This window comes from Mobula hypostoma, chromosome 10 (genome assembly GCF_963921235.1).
Source record: "Mobula hypostoma chromosome 10, sMobHyp1.1, whole genome shotgun sequence".
NCBI lineage: Eukaryota > Metazoa > Chordata > Chondrichthyes > Myliobatiformes > Myliobatidae > Mobula > Mobula hypostoma.
In genome coordinates this window covers 8,513,232-8,529,005 of record NC_086106.1, presented here as the reverse complement: position 1 = coordinate 8,529,005, position 15,774 = coordinate 8,513,232, and the positions used below count along the sequence as shown (strand labels likewise).

The 15,774-nt window shown below is 45.3% G+C and overlaps 1 protein-coding gene across 6 annotated transcripts in view; it reads right to left on the bottom strand.

Moving 5' to 3' along the window:
* The window catches only part of LOC134352634 (spectrin beta chain, non-erythrocytic 1-like), a 223,155-nt gene that overhangs the window by 195,221 nt on the left and 12,160 nt on the right, over window positions 1-15,774 (bottom strand). For 4 of the 6 annotated variants that reach the window (XM_063059954.1, XM_063059957.1, XM_063059959.1 and 1 more), the window contains exons 1-4: window positions 13,034-14,802; window positions 12,738-12,930; window positions 2,211-2,362; window positions 131-304 (exon numbers count right to left, since the gene is read on the bottom strand). In XM_063059954.1, coding sequence (XP_062916024.1) covers window positions 131-304; window positions 2,211-2,362; window positions 12,738-12,885 — 474 coding nt within the window. In that variant the 5' untranslated portion in view covers window positions 12,886-12,930; window positions 13,034-14,802. Of the gene's footprint in view, window positions 1-130; window positions 305-2,210; window positions 2,363-12,737; window positions 12,931-13,033; window positions 14,803-15,774 lie in introns of those variants that run through there. The other 2 variants (XM_063059955.1, XM_063059956.1) reach the window with 2 other exon arrangements.

The following is a 15,774-nucleotide window of genomic DNA, read 5'->3' as shown; positions in this document are numbered from 1 at the left end:
CTTCTCAGCACAGATCTTTGGGCCGTCCTCAAGAGCTTTCCCCTCACCTCTCGCTCAAACCGTGTAAGGTATCCCACCCAAGATGACCCATTCAGAACCTTCAGCGGTGGCTCTGTTGCGAACTCCGCACCTGAAACCGCAGGATGATAGTCCAGATGAGGCCGAGCGTGAGGCGGTGGTTCCCATCCACAATGTCGTGGGAGCCGACGTTCTCCAGGTGGACCCGCTGCTCCTTCAGGAACTGGAGGGCCTTGTCCACGTTCTCCAGGGAGTGAATCCGCATCCGGCCCCGGGTCGGCTTGGGCTGCGCAAGGGAAAGAGGAATAGATTGAAGGGCTTGCCTTATGAGAATAGGTTGAGCGTACTTGGCCTTTTCTCCTTGGAGCGACGGAGGATGAGAGGTGACCTGATAGAGGTGTATAAGATGATGAGAGGCATTGATCATGTGGATAGCCAGAGGTGTTTTCCCAGGGCTGAAATGGCCTACTCCAGAAACTGCCTAGAATTTCCCTACTGCCTAGCCCTCTGTGTTTCTAAGCTCCGTGTACCCATCTAAGAGTTTCTTAAAAGATCCAATTGTATCCGCCTCCACCACCGTCACTGGCAGTGCATTCCACGCACCCACCACTCTCTGCGTGAAACACTTACCTCTGACATCCCCCCACTGTACCTACCTCCAAGCACCTTAAAATTATGCCCCGTTGTGTATTCTGTCTTCCTGACGACTGAATATAATATTAATGGTAAGACTCTTGGCAGCATGGTGGATCTGAGAGATCTTGGGTTCTGTGTCCATAGGACACTCAAAGCTGCTGCGCAGGTTGACAGTGTTGTTAGGAAGGCGTATGGTGTGTTGGCATTCATCAACCGTGGGACTGAGTTCAAGAGCCGTGGGGTAATGTTACAGCTATGTAAGACCTTGTTCGGACCCCACTTGGAGTACTGTGTTCAGTTCTGGTCACCTCACTACAGGAAGGATGTGGATACGATAGAGGCAGTGCAGAGGAGATTTACAAGGATGTTGCCTGGATTGGAGGGCGTACCTTATGAGAATAGGTTGAGTGTACTTGGCCTTTTTTCCTTGGAGCGACGGAGGATGAGAGGTGACCTGATAGAGGTGTACAAGATGATGAGGGGCATTGATCATGTGGATAGCCAGAGGCTTTTTCCCGGGGCTGAAACGGGTACTGAGGGGATGTCAGGGACGTCACTACCGGCAATGCAGTGGTGCTGAATGTGGATACAATAGGGTCTTTTAAGAGCCTCTTAGATAGGTACATGGAGCTTAGAAAAATAGAGGACTATGCCTATGCCTAGAATTTCCCTAGTGCAGTCTCTAGAGTAGGTTACATGGTCAACACAACATTGTGGGCCGAAGGGCCTGTTAAATGCTGCAGATTTCTATGTTACATGAATGTTAGTCAACCCCACCCATCTACGACGACGACTTTATCCAGTTGGATTGGCAACACTGGCTCAACCCTAAAGGCTGACTTATACTTCTGCGTCAAATTGACACCGTAGGTACGGTGTCACCACGAACCCTACGCAGAGCCGACGCGGATCCCTACGTCGTAGCCTGACACGCACCTCTCCCAAAATGTAACTGCGCGCCGCGGCGACGCAGACCGCAAAAACTGTGATTGGTCCGTTTGGAAGCATCGCATTTCCTCCTACGCTGCAATAGCTTCTCATTGGGCGACTGAAGGGCAGGGAAGGAACTCTGGCTGCAATGCTTTCCATAAAGCTTTACAGAGCTCCGAAATTATGGAGGACACATTTCGCTTTTAAGAGAAAGGACGCTCGCTTTAAACTTGTTTACCCCGAGGAAGACTACCATGACCATGAAGCATTGTGTGCGCATGCGTGATGTGCCCGAATTGCAGAGCGAAGCAGACACACCAACGCACAAGTAGAAATGCGCACAATGCGCGTAGGCCACTTGCGTAGGTTACGGCGTCCATTTGACACAGAAGTATAAATCAGCCTTTACACCTGACCCCTCAACCTGTCCTGGACTGAGGTCCACTCACTCAAGGCACACTGGCCAAGTGTCAAGTGATGCTTAACATCCAACACAAGAGAGGCTGCAGATGCTGGATATCTACAGCAAAACGCACACAAAGTGTAGAGGAACAGCAAGACAGGAGCATCTGTGGAGGGAAATAGTCAAAGTTTAAGGCTAAGACCCTTCGTGAATGTCAACGTACCAGCTGCTCCCCTGACAGAACCTCCAGCAATTTGGTCAGCGCGCAGCCGTCGCGGAGGTCGACGTAAAGGTCCGTGATTTGGCACAGCACTCGCGCCAGGTGGGAGTTCACCCACTTGGTGAAGGTTTTCTTCTGGACAGCATCACGCTCGTCTGCGAGAAGGAGACAAAGAAAGGGTGCAGTTAAAATACTGACATTATGCGGTTGGAGTACGAGGAGCGATTGAGTCGCCAGGGACAATGCATGCCAGAGTTCAGAAGAACGAGAGAGGATCTCATAGAAACACGTGAAATTATGAAAAAGTTAGGTAAGGTAGAGGCAGGAAAGTTGTTCCTACTGGTTGGTGAGACAAGAATGCGGGGACATAGCCATAGATTCAGGAGAATAGACTTTGATGGAGGTAAGAACGAATGGCTTTTCCCAGAGAATACCAGATATGTGGAATTCTCAGCTCATGGAAGCAGTACGGTCCAATCTATCATGGGTAAAGCCCTCCCCACCGTTGAGCACACCTACAAGAATCGCTGTTCAAGGAAAGCAGCATCCATCATCAGGGACTTGCACCACACAGGGCATACACTCTTCTCACTGCTGCCATCAGAAAGAAGGTACAGGAGCCTCAGGACTCACAGCATCAGGTTCAGGTAGCATCAGTTACTACCCCTCAATCATCAGGCTCCTGAACAAAAGGGGGTAACTTCACTCAACATCACTTGCCCCATCACTGAACTGCTCCACAACCAATGGACTCACTTTCAAGGACTCTTCCTCTCATGCCCTTAATATTTATTGTTTATTTATTTATTATTACCATGTCCTTTGTTTTGTATTTCCACAGTTTGTTGTCCGCCCTGTTGGTGTGATCTTTCATTAACTCTATTACAGTTATTGGATTTATTGAGGATACTCACAAGAAAATGAACCTCAGGGTTGTATATGGTGACATATACGTACTTTGATAGTAAATATTCTTTGAACTTTGAGTAGAGACTTCCTCATTAAATATACTTCAAACACAGATTTTAGCAGAGTAAGGCTCTGGAGAAATAAACATCATTTGACACGACACATAATGATAATGATATTGTTACTAGATTATTATTGCCACATGTCCTAATGTCCCAATGTCCCAATATAATTAAGTGGGACAAGCATGTTACGCTCATCACTCGGAAAGCCGAGCAGAGATTGTTCTTCCTACACCAGGTTAGGAAACTTAACGTCTCGGGAAATATCCTGATGAATTTTTGCTGAGGCACAACACCTTCCACTTAAGGTGCCTTTTGTTACATCTTGGTCATCTCCTGGAGAGACGAGAGTACCCAACAGTGAGGTTCTCTCTTGTGCTGGCCTCCCCAATTCGTACGCTTGCTAAGGCAGCGTAGACTGCGCTGGCTGGGTCATGTATACCACTTGCAGGATGGCCGCATCCCAAAAGATATCCGCCACAGTGAGCTGCCTTCAGGCAAGAGAATCGCTGGCGGCCCACGACTTCACTACAAGGATGTCTACAAATGGGATGAAGGCACGGAACATCAACATTGAGTCCTGGGAGCAAAAGATGGCACCAGAAGTTTTTGCAGACCAAAGCGACTTCTTCCAGTTCGTCTGCAAGTCAAGTTGTTCTCTCTTATCTCATGTGTCCTTTCTTTTCAAGGTGGCTGGGGTCCTGTCGGAGTCCGTGATTTACAGTTGCAACTCAAACTATGGTTCTCCACAAGCGTGCTCTCGGATTGGCCTTGCGGCATACCATTTCAATCTCTGGCTGCAGCCTGGAAGGCACTCGTCTTCGAGGTGTGGCCCAACGGACGAGCCAGTTCCTCGCCGATGTAGCCAACTGAAACGTCGCAGGAAACTGAAAGAGCGAGGCGGCAGGTGGTGTGCGCTGCTGTCGGAAGAATACCCCAGTACCCCAGTGATCCTCTTGTTTTTGCTGGTGAGTGACACCCTATCAGTCCCCGAAACAGCGAGCTGCTGGTCTCCTGCTCTCATTAGACGTAGGAGCGACATCCCTCTCTCCCTTGCTAGTGAAAGAGAGAGCCTGTCTGAGATACCAAAGTGTTGGGATGGAGTGAAGTTTTTCTTTAATGGTCTAGATCACGGTCTCGTGGGGGTCTTTCACTATTGCTTGAGGAGTGGGAGGGTTGATGTTCTTGCTCCTGCATGGATGTGGAAGGGGTAGTGAGGCTTTGGAGTTCTGATGTTTCTGTCATTCATTCTTTGGGGTTTGCTGTTTTGTGGACATCTGAGAAGAGTAGGAATTTCAGGTTGTATGCTATATACATTCTCTGATATTGAATTGAACCATTAAAACCATTGAAGCATGGAGTTCTGATGTTTCTGTCATTCATTCTTTGGGGTTTGCTGTTTTGTGGACGTCTGAGAAGAGTAAGAATTGCAGGTTGTATACTGCATACATTCTCCAATATTAAACTGAACCATTGAACTTGCAGCTGACTGCTAGGAGAAACACACTGAAATAACACCTTAAGTCAAACGAGGAAACATCTCTGAAAGCTGCAGGCCCATAAAAAAGATCCAGCGGAGCTGAGACCACATATAGATACAACCTTTGCAAAAGAGACTGCCGCTCTCGCATTGGTGTCATCAGCCTCAAACTGCCTTGCACCAACACCCATAGTCGACCTGGATCAACAGAGGACCACAGATCCAATATTCTGGTACAGTGGGGGCAAGAGTAACCACCCTTCTCCTCCTTCACTTGCTTTTTGTAGTCCCAGCACCATGGATACTTCGCCACTTCACCACTTGCTGATCACCACAGGACTTAACCCGGTTTTTAGGGCGAATTCACTGAATGGAGAATGCCCGTGTGTGACTTCGTTTAATGTGGGAGACAGGCACATGGATAGAAAGGGTTTAAAAAGATACAGGCCAAACACCAGTAAATGAGACAAGATCTGGCGGGCAACTTGGTCAGCACGGAGGAGATGGGCTGAAGGGCCTGTTTCTGGACTATGACTCAATCTCCACGCAAGGACATCATTCCCCAAGAAATGTTCCTTCAGAGATCGGTGACTAACATGCAATGGGCTTCCCTGCGTGCACTTATCACCAGTGACTGCTGGGTCATACATTTCGATTCAGCAGCAGTGGAACTGGGACCCCAAATTCAAGCCTCATTCCTCCTTGCCGTCAAGTGGCACAGCCGTAATGCTCCCCACACCAACCTTTCACCCAACCTTGACTCAAACAGTGCCCTGACTGTTCCAGCTCCCTAGGCTCCTTTGGTTCAGTCCCAATATCCTCCTGATTGTATCACCCCACTACAGCCCCCAACCTGGTCATGTCACCCCACTAGCAGCTGGGGAGGGGGTGCTGTCTTCCAGCTTTTGGGCTGGCAGTGCAACCTACCAAGCCTATACTGAGCGCCTTCAACACATCTGGATCACTGAGTGATAAGATCTGCCCGAAACCCTTGGAAGGATTCCAGAGTAGGTGCACGATCATTCTGTCAAATAAACCATACTCCAAAATAGAAGAGCTTTTCAAGCTCAATAGACACAGTCTGCTCATTTTTCATCTTCTTTTGATAGGAAAGGAAAACTAAAAGGGTTAAATCAAAAGAAACAGCACAACAAATCTCAACGCAAACAAGAGAAAATCTACAGATGCTGGAAATCTCAGCAACGCACACAAAATGCTGGATGAACTCAGCAGGCCAGGCAGGATCTATGGAAAAGAGTACGGGGGCCCAAAACTTCGACAACTGCTCTGCATCCAACCCATTTAGCAACGATCCTCCAACAGAATGCACTGCTTTCAAGGACTGTAACACCATGGGTTTTGGTGAGGGCCACATACCTTTTGTAAAGGCGTGAACTTTAAAGTTCAGACAGGCCACAATCGCCTATTCAGTGCAAATTTGTTTATGGTGTGCCAGAGGTTAAAAAAATTAGAAAAAGAGCAAAATATTTACAATACAAAAAAGGCAAAATAACGAAAATGACAAAAAGAGAAAAAAGACTACAGCTCCTAAACAACAGAGTGAAGTAATACACCTCACCTTCGCACACCCTCTCTCCTTTCCCTACTTACAGCAAAATAAACCTTTAAGTAAGGATCTCCTTACTCTTAGAGAAAAGGGATAGTCTATTCTTTGGACTGCAGGAGAGTTGTTACCAGGAGCCTGGACAATTACGCAAAACCCAAAACAAAGGATTTCACATCCTTCTTCACAATCACAACTGTCGGCAGATAGATTCACCACAGTAAGACCTCCGTGACATCGCACAACAAAAGTCGATCAATAACAAACCGTTTTCCAGCACTCTACCCCATCCCCCAAAATGAAGTCAGTATAGAAGCACGTGCCCCCGCAAACAGGCACCCTATTTAAGACACCCCCACCTGTGAGTCGGGTCCCTTCCCTGAAACGAGAAGCAACAACAAACAGGACACGTCAAAAGAATGCCATTGAACTGGGGTGTGGAAGTACAAACAGAAGCGCCCAGTAGCCTAGTGTGTGCATGTCAGCACTACCAGACAGGGATAATGGGAGGGGAGAAAGAGGATGAAATTACTTGCAGCAGACCCGCTCTGTCACAGGGATGTAGAACTGTAGAGCACAGGAACAGGACCTTTGACTCTCAGTGCTGTACAGAAGCTATTTAAACCAAAGATGCCTAATTATACTGATCCCTTTTGCCTGTGTATGGTCCATCTCCCTCCATTCTCTGTATATTCATGTACACTCTACCTAAGAGTCTCTTAAACGCCTCTATTGCCTTCTCTACCATCCTTAGCAGTGCATTCCAGGTACTCCTCACTCTCCAGGTAAAATATTAGTCCCGCATGTCTCCTTTGAACTTCATCACCCTGCCTCCCCTTCACCTTACATCAGGGGTTCCCAACTGGGGTCCATGGACCCCTTGATTAATGGTTGCAAATGCATCACGGGTAGATAGGGTAGTTAAGAAAGCTTATGGGGTGTTAGCTTTCATAAGTCAAGGGATAGAGTTTAAGGGTCGCGAGGGTAATGATGCAGCTCTATAAAACTGTGGTTAGGCCACACTTAGAGTACTGTGTCCAGTGCTGGACACCTCAGGGTGGAGGAGCAACTCCTTATATTCCATCTGAGTTGCCTCCAACCTGATGGCATGAACATCAATTCCTCCTTCCAGTAAAAATATTCTGACCCTCTCCCCTATTCCACTATTCCCCACACTGGTCTCCTACCTCTCTTGCCTCCCCTTGGATTCCCTTCTCCTTCCCTTTTTCCAATGGTCCACTTTCCTCTCCAATCAGATTCCTTCCTCTCCAGCCCTTTACCTTTCCCACCCAACTGGCTTCACCTATCACCTCTAGCTATCCTCATGCCTGTCCCCCTCACCCTTGTTATTCTGCTGTCTCCCATCCCCTTCCTTTCAAATCCTGAAGAAGGGTCTCGGCCCGAAATGTTGACTGTTTATTCATTTCCATGGATTCTGCCTGACCTGCCGAGTTCCTCCAGCATTTTGTGTGCATTGCTAAGGACTGTATGAATCTCGACAATGCACATCATATTGACAATACCCATTATCCATCCTCAGTCAACATGGAACAGGACCTTTTACATATTTCCTTGCAATTTTGTGCTCATGAACACGGTTAACAAAAGGGATCAATTTTCATTTGGTCCTCTGGACTAGCCATGCAACTGCAAAACACTTTACTTAACAACAATTTCACTAAATAATCAACAAGTTCTGCACAAATTAAAACTGGCATTTCTATGGCTGGTTATGGATAACATGTTGCTGATAATTGTTGGACGCTATATTGAATAGAGGGGAGGGCAGTTGGCTGATGAGAGGCTTGAAGTGCATTTTCCAAGCATTGAATGGACTCACCCAACTTGGGCTGTGAAATCAGCCTCTCCCTCAAATTATCTCCTCCAACTTTTCCTAACATGCTGCTGACTGACTTATGGGAGCGAACGAACTATACCAGTGTGGTATAAAACTGGAGGGAAATTTTCATTCTAAGGACCGAATTTTTATGGGTCGCAAGTCAGATGCTGGCCTGCCACTTTGTTGTTGTTATAAACATTGCAAAAGGGGAATTGTTTAGCCGGTTAGCCTAACGTCGGTGGTGGGGAAACTGCTGGAGTCAGTTATCAAGGATGTGATAACAGCACATTTGGAAAGCGGTGAAATCATCGGACAAGGTCAGCATGGATTTGTGAAAGGAAAATCATGTCTGACGAATCTCATAGAATTTTTTGAGGATGTAACTGGTAGAGTGGATAGGGGAGAACCAGTGGATGTGGTATATTTGGATTTTCAAAAGGCTTTTGACAAGGTCCCACACAGGAGATTAGTGTGCAAACTTAAAGCACACGGTATTGGGGGTAAGCTATTGGTGTGGGTGGAGAATTGGTTAGCAGACAGGAAGCAAAGAGTGGGAATAAACGGGACCTTTTCAGAATGGCAGGCGGTGACTAGTGGGGTACCGCAAGGCTCAGTGCTGGGACCCCATTTGTTTACAATATATATTAATGACTTGGATGAGGGAATTGAATGCAGCATCTCCAAGTTTGCGGATGACACAAAGCTGGGCGGCAGTGTTAGCTGTGAGGAGGATGCTAAGAGGATGCAGGGTGACTTGGATAAGTTGGGTGAGTGGGCAAATTCATGGCAGATGCAATTTAATGTGGATAAATGTGAAGTTATCCACTTCGGTGGCAAAAATAGGAAAACAGATTATTATCTGAATGGTGGCCGATTAGGAAAAGGGGAGGTGCAACGAGACCTGGGTGTCATTATACACCAGTCATTGAAAGTGGGCATGCAGGTACAGCAGGTGGTGAAAAAGGCGAATGGTATGCTGGCATTTATAGCGAGAGGATTCGAGTACAGGAGCAGGGAGGTACTACTGCAGTTGTACAAGGCCTTGGTGAGACCGCACCTGGAGTATTGTGAGCAGTTTTGGTCCCCTAATCTGAGGAAAGACATCCTTGCCATAGAGGGAGTACAAAGAAGGTTCACCAGATTGATTCCTGGGATGGCAGGACTTTCTTATGAAGAAAGACTGGATGAACTGGGCTTGTACTCGTTGGAATTTAGAAGATTGAGGGGGGATCTGATTGAAACGTATAAAATCCTAAAGGGATTGGACAGGCTAGATGCAGGAAGATTGTTCCCGATGTTGGGGATGTCCAGAACGAGGGGCCACAGTTTGAGGATAGAGGAGAAGCCTTTTAGGACTGAGATTAGGAAAAACTTCTTCACACAGAGAGTGGTGAATCTGTGGAATACTCTGCCACAGGAAACAGTTGAGGCCAGTTCATTGGCTATATTTAAGAGGGAGTTAGATATGGCCCTTGTGGCTACGGGGGTCAGGGGGTATGGAGGGAAGGCTGGGGCGGGGTTCTGAGTTGGATGATCAGCCGTGATCATAATAAATGGCGGTGCAGGCTTGAAGGGCCGAATGGCCTACTCCTGCACCTATTTTCTATGTTTCTATGTTTCTATGTTTAGGCTAGAAGTGAATTGTATTGTGAAATTTGATATTTTTTGTTGTCTTCTCATTTAGTTACCTATTATGCCACTTTTTTATATTTTATAAAATTGTGTCTTAAGCTATATTTTTTATTCATATTGCCTTGGCTTATGGTTTTTAGTAACTTTACTATTCAACATTGTCAGTAAATTTTCATGTTCTCAGTAGCATTAATTGAAATCAAATTACAATCTTTATTTAAATTAAATCTACCAAGTCCACCTTTAGAAAAATTAATCCCATTTTGGCTTAAGCCAGTTAATTAACAGAAATTTATTATGTCTGCCTTATGAGTTTTTAAAATTTATGAGAGGGAAACATAGAGATTAATTTCAAGAAAAGTAAGTTAAACTGAACTGCCTCTTTTTTCAAGAAAGTTTGGCTAAAAATTCATTCTCTACTGCAAAGAGCATTGACAATTATTTTTGGATAATTACATCTACAACTTATTGAACACGCTAACGTAGTTTTCAGGTCTCGGGGAACTCCTGCGCAAAAATGAGCTGTAGATATAATCATTTTTGCGCAGGAGTTTCCTGAGAGCTGAAAATTGTTTCAAAAGTTTCCTCCAGAGCAAAAAGGCTGCACCATACAGCTGAGCAGCTGACTTCCCCCCCCCCCACTCCAGACTAACAATGTCTGCTGAAAGGGCAATTGTGCCAGCAGGAGAGGGGCTCTTGCCACCTCGGTAAAAGGCTTCAAGACGTGAGCAGGTAATGAGATTGACACATTGGACTGACAGTAATATACTTGTGGACGACACAGTATTAACATTGCCAAGCAGGGTGAAAGATTTGTCAAGGGCATTCTTACTGCATGGCAGTGATATTTACAAAGAGAGGTGATGGTATCCTGTGTTCAGAAGTCAAAGTAAATTTATCATCAAAGTACATGTACATATATCACCCTATTCAACACTGTGATACATTTTCCTATGAGCATATTCAATAAATCCGATAACCATAGTAAAATCAATGATGGCCCACACCAACAGGATGGACAAACAGTGTGCAAAAGACAACAAACTGCAAATACAAGGGAAAATAATAATAATAACTGTATAAGCAATAAATATCGACAACATGGAATGAAAATATTTACAAAACAGGTGATGGCATCTTACATTCAAAGTTCAAAGTAAATTTATTATCAAAGTACATTTATGTCAGCAAATACAACCCTGAGATTCATTTGCTTGCAGGCATACTCAATAAATCCAATAGCCATAGTGGGATCGATGAAAGCCCGCACCAACAGGGTGGACAATCGGAGTGCAAAAGACAGCAAACCGTGTAAATACAAAAAGAAAGGAATAATAATAATAATAATAATAATAATAATAATAATGATAATCTGTGTACATACGTTTACTGATGCTTCTGGACACATCTCCAGTGATGTTCCTGGAATCATCAGGTGTTTCGGGTCTTTCAACAGCATACCCTCCTCCAGGTGACCCAGCCGGGGCTGATCAGACCCCAGCTTCTGTCCAGATGGCTAGCTACTTATGACTCCATGGCTCCCCGCTCTTGAGCCACAGCCATCTTGAGGCCCTCTCTGCCGCATCGGTGGAACTGCAGATGGCTCTCCTCTTCCTCTCTCCCTCGATGCCCAAAATTGCTGAAGGCTCTAACTAAGTAACGGGCTGCAAATCCCCTACAACCAACCTCTACTGGGAGACACCTCGCTCTCCATAAGTAAGTAAGCAATAAATATTGAGAACATGAGCTGAATAGTCCTTGGAACTGAGTTCATAAGTTGTGGGAACAGTTCAGCGATGAGGCGAGTGAAGTTACTCCCTCTGGTTCAGGACCCTGATGGTTGAGGGGTAATAACTGTTCCTTAACCTGGCGGTTTGGATCCTGAGGCTCCTGTACCTTCTTCCTGATGGCAGCAGTGAGAAGAGAGCATGGCCTAGTTGGTGGGTAGTTGAAAGGTACCTGAAAGGGAGGTGGGGGGAAGGGCATTTTTTTTTGGGTAAGCTCACACTGGTGAGGGTATGTTCTGAGCCAACAGTGGGGGTGCATCTTATTTCAATAATCCAGCACCTGTGGGACTGTAGTAATTCTAGATTAGCACATTTCCCAAATTACTGGTTGACCATGCAGTCAACAACTTAAACATTCCAGGATTGAAAGGCTTATCACATGAAGAGCATTTGATTGCTCTGGGCCTGTACTCACTGGAATTCATAAGAATGGAGGCGAGGGGTGATCTCATCAAAACCTATCTAATGTCGAAAGGCTTCGATAGAGCGGATGTGGAGAGGATGTTGTATATGGTGGGGGCGGTCTCAGACCAGAGGGCACAACCTCAGAGTAGAGCAGCATTCTTTTAGAATGGAGATGAGAAGGCATTTCTTTAGCCAACAAGTGGCGAATCTGTGGAATTTATTACCACAGGCAGCTGTGGAGGCCAAGTCTTTATGTACATTTAAGGCTGAAGTTGATCGATTCCTGATTGGTCAGGGCATTAAGGGATACAGGGAGAAGGCAGGAGATTGGGGCTGAGAAGAAAAACGGATCAGCTATGATGAAATGATGGAGCAGACTCGATGGGCCAAATGGCCTAATTCTGCTCCTATATCTTATTTATTGTACTTATTGAAATTTTCCACATGTTACACAGCACTGTAATACATTTGTTCAGTGATCCTGGTGATTTAAAAATGAGTGGAAGAAACACAAGCCCTAATCCTCAGATCCAGCTGGAAATGTACCCAAATTCCCAAAACCTTGCAATTCCAGACTCAAATCCTGGTTCCAGTTACACATCCACACATTGTCTGGATCATGGCCACTTGCATTCCGGACTCTCAGCTAACATTCAAAACCAGGGGTCCCCAACCTTTTTCATGCCAAGGACCAATACCATTAAGCAATGAGTCGTGAACCCCAGGTTGGGAACCCCTGTCTAGATTAATGCATGATACAGATGTCAGACTATCAGGACTTGGCAAACCAAGTTATCAGAGATTTGCTGTGCTTATTATGGAGATTTTCAATTTAATCCCACGCAACATACCAGCCAGGGCTTTTATCCTCGAGGATTCGAAAAGCTTGGAGGAACTGTGCTCCTCTTCCCGGTGGCTCTCAGAGGTTTCCCTGCAACTGTTCATGTTGTACTGTCGTTGGACCTCCATGTTGTCCAGGTCTGTGGTTGTGGACGACATCGCGGCAGAAATCCCACCTCTCCAGGCAGAAGGTAGAGGTCAGAACTTGAGAAAAGTAAATAATTATCAGAATCAGATTTAATATCACCCGTATAAATTGTGAAATTTCAGTCCCTTTCCCCCACCCCCCACCTTTTTATTCAGGTACCTTCCTCCTTCCTTCTCAATCCTGATGAAGGGCCTCAGCCTGAAACGACAACTGTTTATTCATTTCCATCGATGCTGCCTGACCTGCTGAGTTCCTCCAGTATTTTGTGTGTGTCGCAGTCGTGAAATTTGTGGTTTTTGCAGTAACCATATATTACAATACATAACAATAAGTGTAAATTACATAACACAACAACAGACAGAGCGTAATAACTCGGTTAGAACTAATTCAGTCACATACAGACAGGAGAGGTGATTATTACACATCTCAGTTATAATCAGGGTTACACAAGCACAAAAGTGAGAACTGCTTAACCCGAACCAAAATAAATGAACTTGAACACCTCACCGTAATTCTAGCGAGACTCACACCACAAACGCATTTTAAAACAAGAATAAGTAGCGCTGGCCGCTAGGAACGCTCGGGCGAGCTGTCAACCATGCTCCCAGAACACCACAAAATATACTAGTTAAATTAAACAAGTAGTGACAAAAAATAGTGTGTTGGCACGTGGCCAAGTGGTTAAGGCGTTCGTCTAGTGATTTGAAGATCGCTAGCTCGAGCCTTGGCTGAGGCAGCATGTTTGTGTCCTTGAGCAAGGCACTTAACCACACATTGCTCTGCGACGACACCGGTGCCAAGCTGTATGGGTCCTAATGCCCTTCCCTTGGGCAACATTGGTGTTGTGGAGAGGGGAGACTTGCAGCATGGGCAACTGCCGGTCTTCCATACAATCTTGCCCAGGCCTGTGCCCTGGAAACTTTCCAAGGCGCAAATCCATGGTCTCATGAGACTAACAGTTGCCTATATATAGTGCAGAAAAAAAGTAATGAGGTTGTATTCATGGGTTCAATGTCCTTTCAGAAATCGGATGGCAGAGGGGAAGAAGCTGTTCCTGAATCGCTGCGAGGGTGCCTTCAGGCTCCTGTACCTCCGCCCCGATGGTAACAGTGAAAAAATGTCCCTATTGAGGGACGCTGCCTTTCTGAGGCAACTGTCCTTGAAGATGTCCTGGATACCAGAGGCTAGTACTCATGATGGAGCTGACCGAGTTCACAACTTTCTGCAGCTTATTTCAATCCTGCGAAGTAGCACCCCCCCCCCCCAGCACACCAGACGAAGTTGCAGCCAGTCAGAATGCTCTCCACAATACATCTTCAGACACTTGAGAGGTTAATTACTCCAAAAATAATTCTTTGCATCTAAAAGCTTACTGAACTTCACTTTGAGTTTACTAGGTGACTGACCGAAAGAACTGTGGACAAAGACAACTTTTGCTCAGTTCTGTCCTATGAGAGAGAAGGGACAACAGATACTGGAACCTGGAGCTAAAAGACAAACTGCTGGAGGAACTCAGAGGCTAGGTTGCATTTGTAAGGGTGAAATGGACAGCCTGCGGAGATTCGACATGACATCGAAAATTTTGACAGACTTCCTTCTTTCTTTCTTTTTCAATCTTTTTATTAGTTTCGTAAAATATAAACATAACATAGCAATAATACAAAATTGTTGGGAATACATTGTTATACTTAAGATGAGTAAAACCAAATAGTATTAATTGACAAAACTCCCAATCATGTAGGATACCAATGAATAATACAGGACAAAAAGAAAATAACTTGAGAAAAATCATGAAAAAAGAAAAAATAAATTTTTAAAAATTTTCAAAAAACAACCCCCCCCCACCAAAAAAAACTAATCTAAACAGAATTAATCAACTAAACTAAAAAGACTTGGGTAATTTTAACAACGTAAAAATGGAAGAAAAGAAAACCTTAGTGTTGACAACTCCGTTCCTCTCAACCAACACCACAGAGAAGTAAAATAAGTTTGGAAATGGTCAAATTACATCATACGAAGATGCTGAATAAATGGCCTCCAAGTTTTTTCAAATTTAATGGAAGGGTCATAAACCAGACTTCTAATATTTTCCAAATTTAAACACAACATAGTTTGTGAAAACCGGTGAAATACAGTAGGAGGGTTAATCTCTTTCCAATTCAGCAAAATGGATCTTCTAGCCATTAAAGTAAGAAATGCAATCATCTGATGAGCTGAAGAGGTTAAATGATTTGAGTCTATCATTGGTAATCCAAAAATAGCAGTAATTGGGTGAGATTGTAAGTCTGTATTCAAAACCGTTGAAATAATATCAAAAATATCTTTCCAATATTTTTCCAACAGACTTCTATAGATGTGTAGTGGAGAGTGTATCGACTGGCTGCATCATGGTCTGATGTGGAAACACCAATGCCTTTAAACAGAAAATCACACTAAAGGTTGTGGATGCAGCTCAGTCCATCATGGGCAATGCCCTCCCAACCATTGAGCATATCTACGTGAAATGCTATCATAGGAAAGCAGCATCCTGCTGAACGGGGGCAGAAGAGGAGGAGAAATTGGCGGCGCAACGCAGCTCGCAGTGGCCACTCCGGTGGTGATGTCTGTTTTTTGTCAAGTACGGTACCGTGCACAATCCTGATTTGATGGGGACGGACGTGAGAGCACAGAGGAATACCTGGAAAACTTCTGAAATGCCTGTTTCGCTGCTGCTGCTACTGTGTGGTCCAGAATCTCCGAAGAAGGCCCCGAGTCCTAGGCTTTGCTGGCTGCTCAGCGGCCGGGGGGGTGGAGGGGGAGGTCGAAGCACTCGGCAGAGGATGGTGCTCGGAGGGGCTGGTCGGAGGCTCTAAGCTTTCGGACGGACTCGGAGTCCGCTGAGGTCGGGTGCTCCCAATGGT